The sequence below is a fragment of the Astatotilapia calliptera genome, chromosome 19, assembly GCF_964374335.1.
Source record: "Astatotilapia calliptera chromosome 19, fAstCal68.1, whole genome shotgun sequence".
NCBI lineage: Eukaryota > Metazoa > Chordata > Actinopteri > Cichliformes > Cichlidae > Astatotilapia > Astatotilapia calliptera.
Window position 1 is genome coordinate 30,838,090 of NC_137440.1, and position 18,346 is coordinate 30,856,435.

General features: G+C 41.3%; 1 protein-coding gene across 3 annotated transcripts in view; it reads left to right on the plus strand.

Annotated features, from left to right (window-relative positions):
- The window catches only part of LOC113011632 (latent-transforming growth factor beta-binding protein 2), an 87,733-nt gene that overhangs the window by 13,489 nt on the left and 55,898 nt on the right, over positions 1 to 18,346 (plus strand). For all 3 annotated transcript variants that reach the window (XM_026151207.2, XM_026151208.2, XM_080294015.1), the window contains exon 3: positions 3,257 to 3,527. In XM_026151207.2, coding sequence (XP_026006992.2) covers positions 3,257 to 3,527 — 271 coding nt within the window. The remainder of the gene's footprint in view (positions 1 to 3,256; positions 3,528 to 18,346) is intronic.

Consider the following 18,346-nt stretch of genomic DNA (forward strand, 5'->3'; position numbering starts at 1 on the left):
ACAAATCTGGACGGCAGCAATTACTGTGACAATGTGCTCAACAGCCCAGAGGCAGGGCACAGAGACAACACAGATACCCACGGTATACGGCGTCACGGCCTATGTGAGGTTCGTATGGGGCATATGTCAGGTCCAGAGTCACTGAGCACAGGCAGCATTTGTTTGTCTGGTGTCAATTATGCGCCTCGCAGCTGAAAACGGGTCACGCGATTGAACATATCTCATCGTAAGCCAGCCGTGAATCGGTTATTTTTCTCTCCGTGCACTTTGGTCATTTTGTTTCTAAAAGCCTATTTGAAGAATACAGTTTGATTACACCTAGTTTGTCCCTCCAGCATAATGTCCCGGGAATCTGTGGCCTAGTTGATCCACTGCTTCATCCACAAACTTGAGGTTAAGCAGACTCCGGACAAGACGGTGGCATCCAGCCAGCTCGTGCTTTAGTTAGATGATGTATTTTGATTCTTGCCAAGTAGAGCTCAGACAATCCCTGTTTTATCCCATGATGGAAAATTCGGATCACATACCAAGTCATACAAATCTACAACCACATTTCTTCTCATGTGTATACTTCATCAAATGGGGTGTACATTTTCCTCAGAGTAATTAAAAAGAAATGAATTAGGTGGTCTAAATAAAATGTGCTCCACCATGAAACTGAAAAGAGCGGTGAATGTCTGATATTTAAGCCGCAATTTGTTAGGATTTCTGATCATACCACAGCCTGACGATGCATAATGTAGTGGTTTTCAATTAACTATTCAAGGGCTCTAATGTGAAAACCAAAAAACAGAGCTACAAACGCAGATTTGGCACTCATATCTTATCTTTGAAAGTAAATGTGTGACGCCACAGTTGTTACACAGCGCTGTCGTGTTTCCTCCTGTCAGTTTGATCTGCTGTCATCAGAAACAGCATCCTCGGGGTCCTCTTGTGCTTTTGCTCAAGACTAAAAGGAAACATAAAATGTCCAAAGTCATACCAGTATTGCAATAACAGGAAGTGTGCAGCAGGTAGAGCGCCGTTCGCACCCAGTGGGGTCCATCTGACTGCCAGCGCTCCTCACTGCCAAGAGCTGTGGCTGCGTTCCTGCCTGTGATTTGTCAGTGTCCACTCCAGCATCTGTGTCAATAGCATTCCATAGCCATGTTGACAGAGCGCCGCTGTTTGCTTTAGCCACTACAGACCAGTGGCTCGATTTAGTGTTTGAGGATAATGCCATGAATCCTCGAGGGCCGTCAACTGCATACATTCGTATCCCGAGATTGAGAGCTTATTATCTGTATTAGAGCTGCTTGATATTGATATATATATGGTATCAACATAAATATCCTGTGGTACAGTCAATATGAAAACTTTGCGGAGCAATTCGAAAACGAATTTTGACATCACCACATAAGTTTGAGCAGCCCTGCTTCCACTGAGCGCTCTCTGTAGCACATGTAGCAGAGTATGCAAATCATTGTGGTAGCATCTTTACGGCAAGTTGCTAAGGAGTCCATGAAATACACTTCTGGAAAGCTAATAAGCAGTTATTGCATATTTGTTTGTGTTTAATACATCATATGCAATAGACAGGACTGAGTCTTGTTCAGGGTAATTTGGCATTTTTCAACTAAAGAAATGGGAGCAAAGACTGGCATGTCTTGGCACAGTGTGCAGTGTGTCCTTAAAAAAGTCTGAGGAAACTGGGCGAGTGACAAAACAGGAAGTATTAGGCCTAAAAGAACAGTATATCGGAAAGTCATTTCCTTAAGAAAGAGACCCCCCCCCAGCAAAAACCTGATATAGGACCTGGTCCTTCAGCTGATCCATCGACTGTTCATAGAAGCCTCCTGAGAAATGGTGTCAGTGGAAGGGTGGCTGTCAAAATGCTGTTCTTAAGGAAGGGAATGTCTCCAGCCATTGGTAAAACATGGTAAAGCTTCTGATGGGCAACAGCTTCAGTTTTCAGCTTGACGATGATCCCAAACACAGTACCAATACTGTAAAAGTATGCCTGCATAGAAAAACATGGACTGGCCTTCCCAGAACCTGGACCTCAACATTACTGAATCAATGTGCGATTGTCTTGACAGACAATGAAACAAAATGCAGCCAACACCGAAAGGAGACCTTTAAATGTCCGTCATGAAGCCTGGAGCACTATTCCTGAAGACTATTTAAACAAAATTGGCAAGAATGCTTGGATAAGAGAGTTTAGGCTGTCATAAGGTGGTCATACCAAACATTGACTTTCGAGCTTGTTAGAATTGTGCAGACTCTGTTCTTCCATTTATGTCTGCATGTTTCTAAAAATCTCTGAACCCTTTTTGCATTTTTGTAAGAAAATATGAAGAAAAGAGGGATAGCTTGAGACCTGCACAGTACTGTATGCATGTATGTCAAGAACATTGCGTGATAAAACTGTAATATTCAAATATTAATACATCAAAAAATTTTAATTGCTGAAAATTGGTTTCAAGTTTCACTCCAAAATATCAGTATAATATTAGTATCAGTCAGAATTTCCTGTAAGTTGCGTGCCACAGTGTTTTTCAGTATTTGAAGTGTCTGGAGGATGTGGGTGGGCTTGTAGAGTGACATAGATTATTTTTCCATGACCATGAAATAACCTCAGTACGTTGTATTTTCAGACTATTGATAAATATTATGCACACATTCATCTCTTAAGTACCGTAAGCCCCATCAGATTTAGTTTGTTTTTCAGCTTTACAAGACATTTCTTTGATGAAGTGTCAGATATTTGCAGTTGGCCTTCTGCACAGTTTTTCCTATTTGCTCATTTTTTATGATTGCTTGCTTTTATTACCTTTTTGAACTGGCTGCGCTATAGTGAACGCACATACTGGACTCTAGATCAGAGACAAAAGGTCTTTTTAGGAAAGCTCTGTATATAGAAATACCAGCTTCACTGGAAAGAGCCATGAACTTGTCTTAAAGGCTTTACCTCAGAGTGAAATTGGGTAAGGATTTAATCTAAGTGATTATATACATTTAGACTAAACAGGTCAGTTTAAAACACAAGAGAAATTGTGCTTGACAGCCCCTACAGGCTCTTAGGTCGGGGCTCTGCTGAAGGAATAGGAGCAACTTGGTTAAAAAGTGAAACTAACGACCCCTCGATTAAATCAATTTAAAGTGGACCCTTGTGTTCAGGCAAAGCCTTTTCTGTTTCTGCCCTTTCGTACACAGGGGGTACATGCCTTGACTTGACCTGCTGATAACTTGATCTCCATCTGTGGTCTCTCTTCAGCTGACTGTCAGCCCCCCTGCCAAAACCGTGGCTCATGCAGCCGGCCACATACTTGCGTGTGTCGCTCAGGCTTCCAGGGCGCCCGCTGTGAAGAGGTGGCTCCAGAACAGGTGTACATCCGTGATAGAGGTGCCCTGAGGCGTGTTCAACCTGGCACCAACCCCTTCCAGAAAGACCAATCACAGAAAAGGCCCTCAGAAAGAGACACCATTGATACCACAAAGGCCAAGACCACACGACCTTCGACTACAAGACAGCCAGCCCACACTGCGTAAGTGATTACCTAACTCTTCTTATTTTAGGCAGAAATAGCCCATAGCTTTGCCAGTGCTCAGAAGACTAAAGCCTTTTCTCAGCTAGAAACTGAGGCCTGCCACACTGGAAAGGTTATGACATACAGCAGGTACTACTCGTGGTTTGCAAGCTATCAGCTAACAAACTAGCAATAACTTATTATTTCATTCATTAGATTTACTGAAAAGTGCAAGAAAGTGTAGAAGGTCCTATATCAGTTTAAAAAAAGAAAAAAAAGCTGAAAATGAGAAAAGCTAAAAAATGTGAATTCATAACTGGCCACTGGAGACTTGTGAATGAGCTCTGACTAACTCTCATGTTACAGGGAATTTAAAAGCATTTTAGCAGCCTGGCACAAAAAACGTTTTTGTCACTTTAGTTTATTTCCTTTCAGGACAGTGATTCATGGGACACGGTGATGCACTGGGTAGTAGGTTGATTATCCCCCCCCCCAAAAACAAAGGATATTCAGATTATTAAGATACTCCTGCAGCAGTATTGATGCCAACAGTGCCATCTTTGCATCTTCTACCTTACTCACAACTGCTACAGACAGACGAACACAAAGCTCCTCTGCTCACAAAAAGCTGAAGTAGTTAATGTTTATAACACTGAACACTTTATGAAGGTTTTCAGTAAAGATACCGTTTCAACAACACCGAAACTATTAAACCGTTATCTTTAGTGTTAACATGTTGACGATAGCCGTGTTACTATTGGCAATTACCAGATTAGCCATCTGTTGTCATTCATGTAGCAGCTAGCAGACTGTAGTTAGATAAAAGACGAATAATTATTTCAGGCTGAACGGGACACAGATGGAATATTGAGACGTGACAGAGCAGATTATGGACACATAGAGAACCGGGCAGGTTGCTGGCTGTGCAGAGCAGCAGACAAACCGTAGCTGAACTGAGCAGAGAGCTGAGAGTGTGAAAAACTAATCTGAGCAAATAAAGAATACGATTTCAACCTGCTTTTTTATCTCATCATCAGATTTTTCCTTTCACTTCACTGTTGAATGCATGTGAATATACAGCTCTTGTGGTTTTGAGATATTTATTTCAGCTACAATTGCTCTCATACAGACAGGCTTACAGAAAATCGACACGTTGTGCTTTTAGAATTTATCTAAAGGCTCGTGAACAAACAGCAGTTCATTACCAACAACTTTAGTGCTGGATATGTTTACCATTGCAATAAATCAAGCCAGATGACTGGGTTCATATGTTAAATCCTTAATACACACTAAGTAGAACTAATATCAAATAAAGCAAGTATGAATTTTCTGACTTGCTCTGAAAAGTATTAAGTTAAATCTGTAAAAGGTAGGAAAACCTAACATGGTGCGTCCCATGCTATTTGCTCTTAAAATAGTACAAGGAGATTATTTTCTTTCTTTAAGCTTTGACCAGTTCTGCTTGTTCTTGGATTTATTGGAATAACTTTGCGACTATAATGTATCCAGCTAATAATTGCTCAGATGAAGGCCTCTTTCACAGCGCATTCAGCAAATTCTCCAAAGACTGCTAATCAGACAGGCTTAATAGTTTCTTGGCTTGGATGACTGACTGTTTTAGTTCCAATCTTGTTGGAAAAGGCTTTTTGGTTTGATTAATCACTTTACCATGACTAGAGCCATATTTTTGGTCAATGATGTTGAAATGGAGTAATTGTTTCCGGGAATATTTTGATGGATTTTTATTGCTTACAGCTTCAGACTTATCTTGTCAATTTGTGCTCTACTTTGGGCTCGGGCCCAGTGCTTTTCTAATCCGCTCAAAGTCAGTTTAAGTGCCATAATTCGTTTGGGCACTGAGATCATCATTTCCTTTTTTGGACAATTTGTCATTTGGGTAATTTCTCTCCACCAACCCACTGAAAAATGCTCAATTATGTCTGACATTTATGGCGCTCCTCTTGCTAATTGCCAGGGTCTTGTGTCTTTTTGGGCTTTTTCGCTAGTATTATGGAATTATGCTGGATGAACTATGCACGTGTTTGTGGTAGCACAATAAAACTTAACGAAATGTTTTGGCAGATGGTTCATAAAAGAGTTTTTTTCCCTTTCCTCCTTCCTAAAACAATTATCTTGAAGTCATAGTAAATCTTTTAATCAATACAAGACTTCTGAAGATTGCACAGTTGCTATGCATATGTTTGCTTTGTTCTTGACTCACAGGACATATTTGCGTCCTGACTCACTGATCTGGGATAAATAGTGAGACTCGGCTGCAGGTTCAACTTTGTTTCGAAGCCGACAGTGTTTCTGAATCATGAATACCCCAGCTATGACTTTTTCACTGTCGTGTTTCTGCCGAAGCTGACTAACTGCTTGTAAGAAGTGCTATTAAGTTTCCAAATTTCCAAGCATTAGTTGTTGTGACCAACATATTTCTCTGTCATTTTCTGAACAGAATAAATGCTTCGGCCAACATTATAAAATGTCTTCATTTAAACATTAATCAAATAGCTATTAGAATACTTGACTCTGAACACTTCCAGGAAACTATTTGAGCGCTTGTATGATTCACATTTAAAGCTTAGCCCTTGTGAACTGTTGCAGATTTTCTGCATTGTCAGCCTAGAATGATCTTTAAGGGGTGGAACAGTGCTCCCTCTGGAGAAGTGGTAGATGCAAGTCTCGGTTTCATATATCAGGCTGAGGTTCCACTGTTTTCAAAGCCAGGAAAGCGTGAGCAACGTGAGGTCACAGAGAGTGAGAGTAAGCTAGAAAGACTGGTGCCAAGGCTCAATGAAAGAGTAAGAAGACTGGAGAGGGGAGGACAGATGCTCAGGCTGAGATAGATCATGCTGGCCTTGCCCTCACTTATATACTGAGATAGCAGCTTCCCGGTGCATGCAGCATCCAGCCAGTCTCCTGTAATTATTCTACTACAGAAGGTGTGAGGTACTATATATGTCTTACTTGGAGCAGGGTTGGCTTGTTATGTCAGCAGCACCCTGTTACTAACCCTGCCTGTCAAGTGGCGCCAAGAGTAAGAAATAGTGTAGAAAAGGAATGAGTCAAACAAGGAGGGAAAGAACAAAAACAATGATAACAAGAGAAAAAGTCAACAAGGTAACATGAAGTTCCAGGATATACTGTAGTCGGATCTGTTGTAATTCTTCTGTCCAGACACGTTGCTTGGCCTCTTCACTGTCCAGTCAATACTCAGCTTTGAAGCCCAACTGCGCAAATGTCAGGAGGCGGCAGACAGGGAAAGTGTAGTGTCTGCGGCTGAGGTTTGTCAACATCTCTGAGAATCTGATACTTTCCTCAGTTTTCGGCAGGCCAGCAAAACTTCTGAGTCTGGACTCAGGCTTTTTTTGATTAGGCACAGAGTAACCGAAATTCATATTGTGGTTTGGTAAGTTTGTTACAGAGTGTTTTTACTTAACTATTTACTCAGTAACCAAATAGAGAATGTTGCAACATCATCTTTCAAATTGCCATTGCATGAAAGAAATTAGGATGTCAACACTTGACTAAAATATTTATTTTCTTTGGTTTTCCATTTATGTTTTTAATTGTGTTATATAATAAATAAGTAAATATGAAATTACTTGGGCCTCAGACACACAGGCCTAGAGTGTAGCTAATGAACTCCTGCCAACTTCCTGTCTAGGGAAAAAAAATGCATTCCCCACCCAGTTGGTGAGTAGTTGCTAGCTGGAAAGAGGGTGCGCTTGTGATTACTTTGGTCACTAGGAGATTGCTCGTAGTTTGCATGGAAGACACAGACTTGTCTGTATTTACTTTTCAAGCTGTAGAAATGAGGAACTTCAAAGTAAAAGTTTTGCCTTACTGCTGCAACCAACACTTTTTTTCAGTGAAAACTACTAGCAACTACCAGCAACCACTTGCCAACCAGTTGCATAATGCAGACGTTGCCCTAGTGATGGTTAGTTGCCAGGGAGTCACTGATTAGTCTCTAAGCCTGTATGAATGGGGTTGTACCGGTTTTACAGCAATTGGCAGCGACCTCCAGCAATCACTCGCAACTGGTCAGAGAATGCACATTTTTCCTTAGAGACCGGAGGTTTCCAGATGTTCGCCAACAGGTGTGACTGAGGCCTCACTTGAGCATTGTTATGCACAAACAACACAAAATAATTTATTTTGGGATTCAAAATACCTTATCATAATGTTATAATGTAATATTACTCAAGGTTAAAAGAGTCAAATATCACTCTGGAGGTATTCTCACCTTGTGAGGCAGCTGGATTGTTGCAAGACTCAGGAGAAGTTCATCTTACAGTCTACGTATGACTTTTCTGCAGTCAGGCTTCTTTTGAGAACTTTTTTACACCTATCACCCTCTTTTTCTTAAAAGGACCAGATTCATCTGACAGAGCTGCAGTGACTTCTTCCTAGCTTTCAAAGCTCCTCACACCTCGGCTTGCTTTTCCTCTTCTGCACTCTTTGTATCCCACTTTGCTGTTGATGTGGCTGGTGGATGGTGATAGCCAGGTTTTTGAAACTGCTTGGTCTTTGTCTTCCAGGATGGTTCAGTGTACAGTCCATTCCTATTACACGCCCCTGTTAATCCATATCAATTTGATTCTGTCTTCTCCTAAGCTCATGCATGGATCAAAAGTATGTTGTTTTTTTCATGCAAAATTTTATGTTTTCTTGTTGCAAGTCACAGTATTCTGTTAATTTCTAGGCTTCCATCTAGCTTTTTTTTCTCAAAAAAACCTCTTTAAGTTTGTTTAGAAGAAAAAAGAATTAAGCTCATTATTAGCTCATTGTGTAAAAATTGTTTATTCAGTTACCTATTCAGATGTTTAGCCCAACTAAGCCAAATAAGCCAAATGTCTTTACATCTGTACAGGCAGCCAGTTAGCCAGCATCATATACAGTATGCCAAATGCGTGCTTATCAACAGTGCTTGACTGTTTGAGCGGCAGCTCAGCATCTGTCCGATCTCATGACCAACCAAGTTAAGGTCTTATAATTTTGTCCTCATCTCTCTGCATTTCCTTCTAGTCTTTGTACATTTATGAAGTAGAATAAATCAAATCTGCCAAAAAATGTGGAATATTTAAAAACCATTCACATGTCTTCTCTTCAGTTAAGACCCTCACCTTCTATTCATGGCCACGTGTCTTTATGTTGACCTAGGTTTGAATATGAATAATTTATCTAAATTATTTTTATCACATATTTTTTAACTTCTTATTTATTAGAAATGATCTCATCCATGGTGATAATTTCTTCCATCCAGAAAAACTGTTTCTTTTGTTGTCTGCCTTTTTTTGTGGGGGGACTGAGAATAAAGTGCACCATGAATACCCCCACTGAATGAATTTATGCTTGACGGCATAAAATAAAAGTCTTGGTGGGATGGACAAAACATATGAGGAGCCTCCTTTGCTGTGGGATTCTGGGAAGCACAATTCCTTGTCATACTCCCTCCTCCTGTATTCCTGTCTTCAGTCTTAAGCCTCTCTTCCGACCCCCTTCAGCTTTGTCCCAAATGTCCTAACTGCCTGTTTTGTGGGATTAACCATAAAACGTAAAACTCAGCACATTGTATATGGCAAGCCAATAACTGCTTCCTCCTCTGACCTGTAGAACAAATGCATTTCAGTGTTTCTTGTAATGTCTGTGGTGGGATGTCAGCATTAGATTCTGTAGATCACAGTTGGCCCCTGGTATGAAGGTCAGGGCCAATGATCATGTGTAAAGGGTGTATTCACCACCACCACCATGAGTCCTTCATATAATCTTCACTGCCTTGCCGTTCTCTGACATCAGTTCTCTGCAGGAAACAAAGCTGGGTAGAGCAGGATGTATGCTGCATGCAGGTTTCCCCTCTAAAGGTCATCTCTCTCTGGTCTGTTACATGATCTGACTCAGGGCCAGCGTCGGCAGCTACATAGATAACAAAGCTGCAATTCATACCACATAGAATTCAAGCCGTTATGTTTAGACTAGACTTCAGGTCTGAAGACTTTCACAGTAGAAAATAAATGACACACTTTCAGCAAAAGAAAGTACATTATTCTAGCTATAGTGATACATCGTGGTGCCCATGATGGTACTGCTACTATACCCTTCTGTAACATGGTGGTTTGTACCTTACTGAGATTATGCTTAAACCTCAGTTTTACACAGTGCAGTGACATTGTACAATATGAAACCTTTTAGAAACGTACAAACCAATTAACCTCACATATATTTGAACTGTGGGACGGAAACCCACCAGAAACAGGCCCCATAATTTGTTTTTGGTCAAACGTAATGTCTTCTAATTTTGGAGAAAAGGCAGATTTCTAGGCCTGAGGTAGAGTTTCCACTTTTATCTGTCCAAAGTTCACTGTTTAATGTGAGAAGAAAAATCAGACCAGTAAATTAAAGCCAACACTTCAGTTGATTTTTGATTGTCATCCATCGTTTTCCACTTACCCAATGCAGGGCCTATCCAGCAGCCATAAGGCAGGAAGCAGAGTGCACTCTGCATAGGTCTAATACAGAGAGAAAGACAACCATTCGCTCTCACATTCACACCAATTTAGATAAACCAAACTCCACCAAATTCATGTAGCTGGACTGCGTGCGGAAGCAGGAATAGTCAGAGAGAACCTACAAACATGACACGGAAAGCCCAAATGGTTGGAGGTAAACCCAGGACCTCTTTGCTGTGAGGCAACAGTGCTAATCCACCAAACCACTGCTCCACATAGCGTAGCAGGAGTTTTATTCTTTCATTTTAGATTGTGGTGGCACACAGATAATTTGACTGTTACAGTGAACCCTAAAACATCTTGTTCATAGACAGACAATGTAAAGCAAATTGAACAAAGTGATCACACTGATTATATTGAATGATTGCAGCCACAATGCTAATAGTAATTTAATCAAATTTATTATCATTGTTAGAATAAGTATAAAACATATAATACAATCAATCTGATTAATAATCACTATGATGTGCTCAAAATGTACAACATAAAGTCGTTCAGTATTGTCAGATTCAGTCTTTTCACAAAAAATGATTCAGTGCAGTCAGGTAGGAAATATAACTTTGGGTTTAAATGCCACTAATATTGGAAGTAGTGGATAAAACGAAATTGGATCATTGTGTCATCAACACTGGTTCTTTGTTTGAATTTCCTCACAAGTAATTCACTTGAATTACTACAAGAAAAAGAAAAATGCCCAGTGTTCTGGTCATACGTACAGGTTCTCTGCTTATATCGGCCCCACCATTTTCCTAGTGACTAATAGGGCTGGCGGTTATGTGGCTTGTTGACTCAAGGCTTTGTACATAGCCACACAGCCATTTCTCAGAGGAAACTGTGGTTGTAGTGGGAGTTTTCCATGTTAATCATGGATCACTGGTTGCTTTCACTCCCACTCCAGACAAACCACACCACCAGCGCTGCTGGGACCTGTCAAAATCCCCTAGGTGTACTCTGCACCTGCGCTGAATTATTGTTTTGCTGTTATCGCCAGTTTTCTTAGGAGCAATGATCACAATGCTTGCCGAGGAATTTCAGGTATCAGACGCAAGAGAGACAAAGAGCTTAAATGCAGAAAGGCAGGAGTGGATATTCGCTCAGGAAGCCTCTGTTAATACAACTGAGTTGAGAGGATAATAAATTAAGAGCAGCCCAAATCCCACATTAGCTTTACATCACATGTTGCACTTGAAACTTATAACTTTGATCAGATAAGTGTTTTCTTATGACTGAAACATATATCCAAGGCTCAGCCTGGGAAAGTTTTCTGACTGTATCACCTGGCAGTCTGCTTTGCTACTCAAAGAAGAACTGTATAGAATCATCCTCTTTTTTTGGCTGCTCCCAAAAACAAGGAGAGCTACACAGGAAGTATGGTTAAAGTATAGTAAAGGGGTAAAAGTTAATTCCAGCAGGTTGTGTGTGCTGCTCTCCTCTGAATAGGGCTCTCTTCTAAACCAGGCATATGACTGCATGTCTAGAGGACTGATTTGTCTCCCGGCATGGGAGTGAAATTGTGTGGAGTCAGGTTCACCGGCTTTCTGCTTGTTTATACAGTATTTTGTGCTGATGTTGCAAACTTGACATGTACCCTGAAGCTCAATCCCTGGTGAGCTTTTTTTTTTAAATTTGTGAATGGCCCAGGGCTTTCTGGAGTATGGCTTAAGGTCATCTGTTGTGGTTTTACAGGACTTGATGTGGTATTGGAGGATGCAGGGGGTCCCTTTGCTTTTGCATTAATATGCCAGAGTAGAGCTATGGAGGCTACACTGTCCTTAAGTGAACCCTCCACATGATAGAAAAGGCGTGTTAAATTCGTCTCAGCGTGAAATAGTAAAGATTGATCAGCTATTTTTCATTACACTTATTACTATGCACATCTAAATGTATTCTAGATTGCTGTATGTGAGCAATTTTAACACACAACAATACTAACCGAGCCAGGCCAGGAAGAGTTGGTGTTTTTTTTTTCCTACAATCACAGAGCCAAACGAGTCCCATGAGTGTTTGGCTTCCTGCTAGGCCAGAGGGAACAAAGGACCATAGAGAACTCAGCAGTCAGCATGGGACAGATATGTCTTTCTCTCCCCCGTCCCACCTCTCCTAAAGCCCCATCTGAAACACTCTCTCTGAGTCGCCGTGCCAGCGGGCTCTGCGTCCGTGGCCAAATCCACCTCATCAAGCTGGCCTGTGCAGATGCAGCTGTCGGACGGACAAATACTGTACAGCAATTATAGAAAGAAAGAAGCACGCCTGTCCCGGAATGCTCTCCGGCCTCCACCTCCGGCACTGAGGCAGATGGAGATAGCATCAATCAGACACATCTCCCAGATATGGGGCATGGTGTTGAAAGCATGAATTAGCAGTATGGCTATGCATGGGACCAGTTAATCCATTCAGATGTCAGGATGTAGGGTTCCTGTGGGTTCCACTGGGGGATGAAGTAGACCTCCAAAAGTTTAAAACTATACAAAAGTAGACCTCCAAAAGCGGGACTTGTTCATGTCTACATTTCTGCCCTGTGGTCCCTGTAAAATTTCTTTTCAAACCAGCATTATATTCCAATTCAAAAATTTGCTTAATCACTCTTCTAAATGGAAACCCTTTTTGGCTTATCGTGAAAGCAGTCTGACATATGACTCTGACCAGCATATATAGCCTCAGTCAGCAGTTGGTAATGGCTCTTCCTGCTGACCTGTCTTGCGGCATTTTTACTAAGTTAATGATCAGAGCAACTACAATAAACGGGAGAATATTAAATGGCTTCTCAGCTCACCAGGCCTGCAGGCATTTTGGTTCTGGCCCCTGAACCACAGCAACCACACTGATTTTCTTTCATCCAGACTCACTGCTTCCTGGATTTGAAAACCCTGCTTTTTAAATGCTGAGGCGAAAACTTGGCACATTGGCACGGCTACTGCCTGCCCCCTCCCACCCCCCGGAGATAAAAAAAGGGAGCTGATTATTTCACAGGTGCTGGCCTGCGCTGCGTTTGAGCAGACGGCAGGAGTCATGTGTTTTGATCATGTAATGTCGGCAAACCTCAGTGAGGTCAGATTTACAGAAAATCTATTTTCATGCAGACGCTGGGGGAAGTTATACCTATAAAATTAAGTGGAACTTCATCTCTTCATTTGTCTGCGCGGCACTTCGGCTGATCCGAATAACAGTCTTTGCTCAGTCAATTTCTCAAGACCCTTTTCTGCTTTCCATGGTGCACCAGGCCCAGTTGTTGCACTAATATAAGACTCTTCCCCTGGGGGAGAATAAAAAGCTTTCTGAATCAATCCAGCCCCACTGTAACTCATTTCACCCAGGCTCTGGCTGCTACTAGTGGGATTCCTGGAAGGCCGTCCAGACAGAGAGAACATGATTTAATCCAGCCTCCGTGGCTGGTGCGATAAGCCCTTAGACACACCCATATTTTCACAAGGGGGAATATTCTGCCAGGACCCACAATTATCCAAGTCATAATGACTAGAGATGTTATCAAAGAAAGACTGGGCCTTAATTGCTCACTGATGTTTGGCCTTATGCGGCCACGTATACGAGAAAAACCTGTTTTAGTAGAGAGGAGCTTATCGTTAAAGCAATGCACATGTTCCAGTGACTAGGTGTTTCCTTTTATTCATACTTTATATTATGGGACAGATGTTGGACCACTGGCACTTCTGGCACATTTAAATTGAATTTCAAAGGTGCACTCAGTTAAAATTTGTTCATTTTCATATACAGTGGAAAGAGAAAAAGTCACGAATATTGGAAAAATTCTTTATTTTTTCTTGCCACAACTTAAATGAATAGACCGTTATCACTCTCTTGCCTGTGCAGCACATTTAAGCTTGGTCGAGGAGGAGATGAGGCATATTTTGTGACCCGTTAAGATATTTGCTTCAATCTAAGACTCAGATATCAGCATGATTATCCTGCAAAAGATGCTGCGACAAACGCCAAGACTCTGGAGGTCAAAACATTTACTACCAGACATTAAACATTCACAAAAAGCTGTAATTTAGGGTAAGACTTTAATGTGACAGAGGCTGGTGTTGAGTTATTTTTGAAGTTTCACTGAGCACAAACTTTACCACTATGCCATTGCATGACCTTGTTGCTATGAGGAAGGACACAACAACAATAAAATGAAAGTGTCCTTGGGGTTGGATATTATATTTATTGGTGCATGTTTAGGATCAGACCTCAGGGTTTTATTGAAAGAAACACACAGGGACCTCGGTGGCGAATGATGAATGGATGAGAGTGTTCTCCATAAAGTCTGAGGAATGAGATGTGTGACCGCAGTGGGGTTTTGGCCACCGGTGGTGCAGATGGTTTGGTGCGTTGACTGGGTTGGTAAGAAAGAATAAATTCTGTTTCAGACTTCTTTCACCTCCTAAAATACACCAAGGCTGTTAAGTCAGACCAAAGTCTCCTAACCAAGCATCTCCCCCATTTTCCTGGGGGGCGGGGGAGATCGAATATGGCAAAACAAGGCTATGATTTCAAAGCAAAAACCAAAATAGACTCAAAATATCCAATGAGTAATTAATTTCTTATCAAATATCAGATACAAACAGCTCAGATTTAGCTAAATCAAATTCTGAAGCAAACAAGTCATAGTTGGCAACGAGACTCTTAGCCATCCTTCAAGTATCATTACTGCTAATCTGGAATATTTTCTATTTTCCTTGCTACATTGTGGTTGGAGTCTTGGACCATCACACAGATTCACAACACTACTGGGATTTGAATAGCAAAACACGAACAAGAGTCAAGTGTGTATGTCTTTGCTAATGTTCTTGAATAACACGTCCTGGGACTAGTTTCAACAGTGTGCACTCTCCCTCCTTGTCTGCAGGCTTTAGTCTGTGTAATGCGGAGCACCATCTGCTGTAGAGATTTTGCTGAAAAATGTCCTTGCTGACGTTCTCAATTGTAAAATATTGTACACAAAGATGGATGATTTCTGTCTGTTTCAAAGATGTTCTCGGTTTAATGTTTTTTTTGTTTGTTTGTTAGCTGCGTGGCTAATTCTTTCCGAGTTCAGATCTCGTAACCGTTACTTTGCCGCATAGTAGGAACCTTTGGAAAGCTTTGGAAAATGGCCAGCATACTTTGTTATACCCCAAACTTTTTGTACCCCCTCGCAAAGTGCGCCGTACAGTTCACAGTGCTCCCTCTTTGACTGCGAAAGTGCACGTCTGTCGTGAATACGCTCATAAATCTTCTCTTTTCTTTGTTGCCAACAACAGTGTTTGCAGTGGTTGAGTAGTACAAGGTTTTCATTGTTTCAGCTGCTGTTTGCACATTTTTTCCCAGTTTTGTGCTCCCCCCCCCTTCAGTTTGAACGATGATATGCATATCCAAACATAACTTTTTGAGCCGAACAACAGCGTTTAGCGCTTCCTCTGAATGAAATGGATGTGAGTAAACTTTGATTTACACTTGGTCTTTGATGACCGTCATTTATTTCACCATTTAACAAGTAGGCTTCAAATTGCCCTAATTATGCTCAGCTCTTATGTAATAAGGGTTCTTTTGGCTGATGTTCCATGTTGGAAAGAGGTAAATGGAGCTATTTAACTTTTTGTTTAAATAAGAAGAATAATGACTCGATTTTCCTCAGCGCTATTGAGTGACTCTTGTTGATTGGTTTTAAACCTGCTGATGGATTCAGAGGTTTGCCACTCATCGCTCCAGAGGTTATGTCCTACTCCACAGAAAGAAAACTAAAACTGGACCAAGTGACAAGGCTGAGAGCCACTGTGACCCAGACTGGGATGCTCGTGCCAGACACTTCTGCCTACTGTCAGACTGTCTTGTTTTGACAGTCTCGTCAAAGCCAAATGGCTCCATCTAACAAGCAGACAAGCTCTTCGTATCAGCCTATTTTCTGCATTAGCTACTAGAAGTCAACAACCCAAGCCATTACATGTGGCTACAGACTTTGGTATTCTCAAACAAATCAAAATGAAAAATGTGCTATACCAGGTTGGACATGTGCTGAGCTTCAAGTGGTGAGCAAGCTAGTGAAAAACCATTTAATATCACACAGTCCTGACCTTTCCAACTTATTCAGCATCCTGAGGCCAGAAAAAACGGTTTCTGCCTGAAATACGTTAAACTGACAAGTGTGCTTTATATAGCAAGGAGATTTATAGAGACAGTGGGTAATGAAAGCGCCTCAGAGACAGAACTGTTAGTGAATGAATCAGCTGTGGCCCATACATTACTGCGCTGTGCTTCACATAAACACTTATCCGGCGTCGTCATGCAGTGTGGGCTACGGAGACAGTTTAAGGTGTAAACAGTTCTTGAAGATCTGGGTCACTGCATGCATGTGTGTGTGAGCGAGTGCTCGGGGTGAGCAGGATCATTAGATAAATCTTGAATTTCTGTCGGAGCAAAAGGCTAGACACCGGGCAACTTACAGAAACAACAGTCACCACTGGGATGGTTGGAAGCGGTGCTTTTCGAGCAACTGCTGTTGGAGTTTCGTGGTGCTTAAACAAATCCAGATAGCTGACTTTATCCACATTTATCCTCGCCCTTCCACAGATCACAGTCTTAACATGAAAATTCATGCTACACCTGCTATTTTGTTTGGAAGCGTCACTGAGTTGGAGGATCTGTAGTCCTTTTGACTGTCCTCCAGTTCTTGATATTGGCTTGTTTTCACAGTGCTTAACTGTGTACTGTTTGTGCTCCAAAAATGCCTCCTCTCCAACTCATTTGAGCCTGACGAGGCTGGAACAGGCATTCACGCCGGCTGTCATGCCTTTGTGAGAGCTAATGTTCACATATTGTAATGCTAAATGAGTTCAAAGATACAGTATGTCGCAAGCTGAGTGCCAAATAATACTTTTTGCAGTGTTTTGGAAGTGTTGCAGTGTTGATTCATGTAGAGCTTATATTCTTGGCCCCGAATGTGATTTGTAATTTCTTCAGATGTGATGAGGTTTAGCTTTAAATGTTTTCCATGCATGTGAAATGAATGATAATGAGTGATAGTGGACACTGACAGTTACTTCATGTCTTAGTTGGAGGCTTCCTTTGCTGTCAGATACGAGCTGATGCTTTGATCAAGTGTTTGGATCAAGATTTATCAGAATTCGTTCTCTCTCTGTGAATATAATTACCGAGCACATGTTCTGAACATGAATTATTTCATTTCATGGGCTTAACTCAGACAAACTTTGCACTATATGGTAGTGTCCAAGCACAGAGCATCTATAACTATAAAATGGATATAACCTCATTTTACTTTATGATTTCAGAAGCTTGCACTACTTTGGGCCTTGCTAGTGAAATCATAAATTACATTATGTGTGCTTATTTTGGAGAGTGATATCTGATGACTACCAATTTTACGTCTGCATGTGAAGTGCTGCAATTGTGCTTTAGGGAGATGGCGGGGTCTTTCTCATGCTATAAAAGCGTCTCACCAGAAAGTCAGATTTAATATCTGGTATACCGGCATGTACATTTTACTGATGCTTTAGCATACGCCCACCCACTGCCTGCTTCTAAAGCTTGCATTGGATTTGAGAATGGTATTTCCAGTCTTGGTGTCAGTTCATATTTACTGTTTTTGTTAAAAGGTTCTGATTATTCAGAAAGGGAAGTAGATGTCCCTGCAACCTTTCAGTATTTAAATAACATGAAGCAGTACTAGTCAAATTTCTGGAGATCTGAGTAAGTTCTTATCTGTCTTTTGGTGTCAGCTCTTGGGTTTCTACGCTTCATTATTAGTACCTGCTTGGGCTCCTTTTGCCTGCTTTAAATCTTCAAACAAGGTGCCGGAGTATCCCTCAGAGATTTTGGTCCATATTGACATGATATCATCACACAGTTGCTGCACATCCACATTATTACTCTCCTGTTCCTCAGGCTCAACACAGCAGGATAGATTCATACTTTTATGTTGTTTTCACTCATTTCTGATTGTAACATCCTAATCTTACTGTAGAAATTTAGACTCATCTGACCAGGCAATATTGTTCCACTTTTCTGCTGCCAAATTTTAGCGAACCCACGTGAATCTTAAACTAAGTTTCCTGTCTTTAGCTGCCTTAGTCAAAAGTTCAGCTTTTTGTGCATTCAGAGATGCTCTTTTGCATAGCTTTGGCATTTGAGTTACTGTTGCCTTCTGACCATTCTGCTTTGACCTCTGTGATCAATAAGGTCTTTTAAACCAGAGAACTGCTGCTCACAAGATTCTCCCTTTCTCACCACAAACCCATGAGATGGATGTGTAGAAACCCCCAGTAAATCAGTAGTTTCTGAAATACTCAGAACAGCCTATCTGGCACCAACAGCTATCCCATT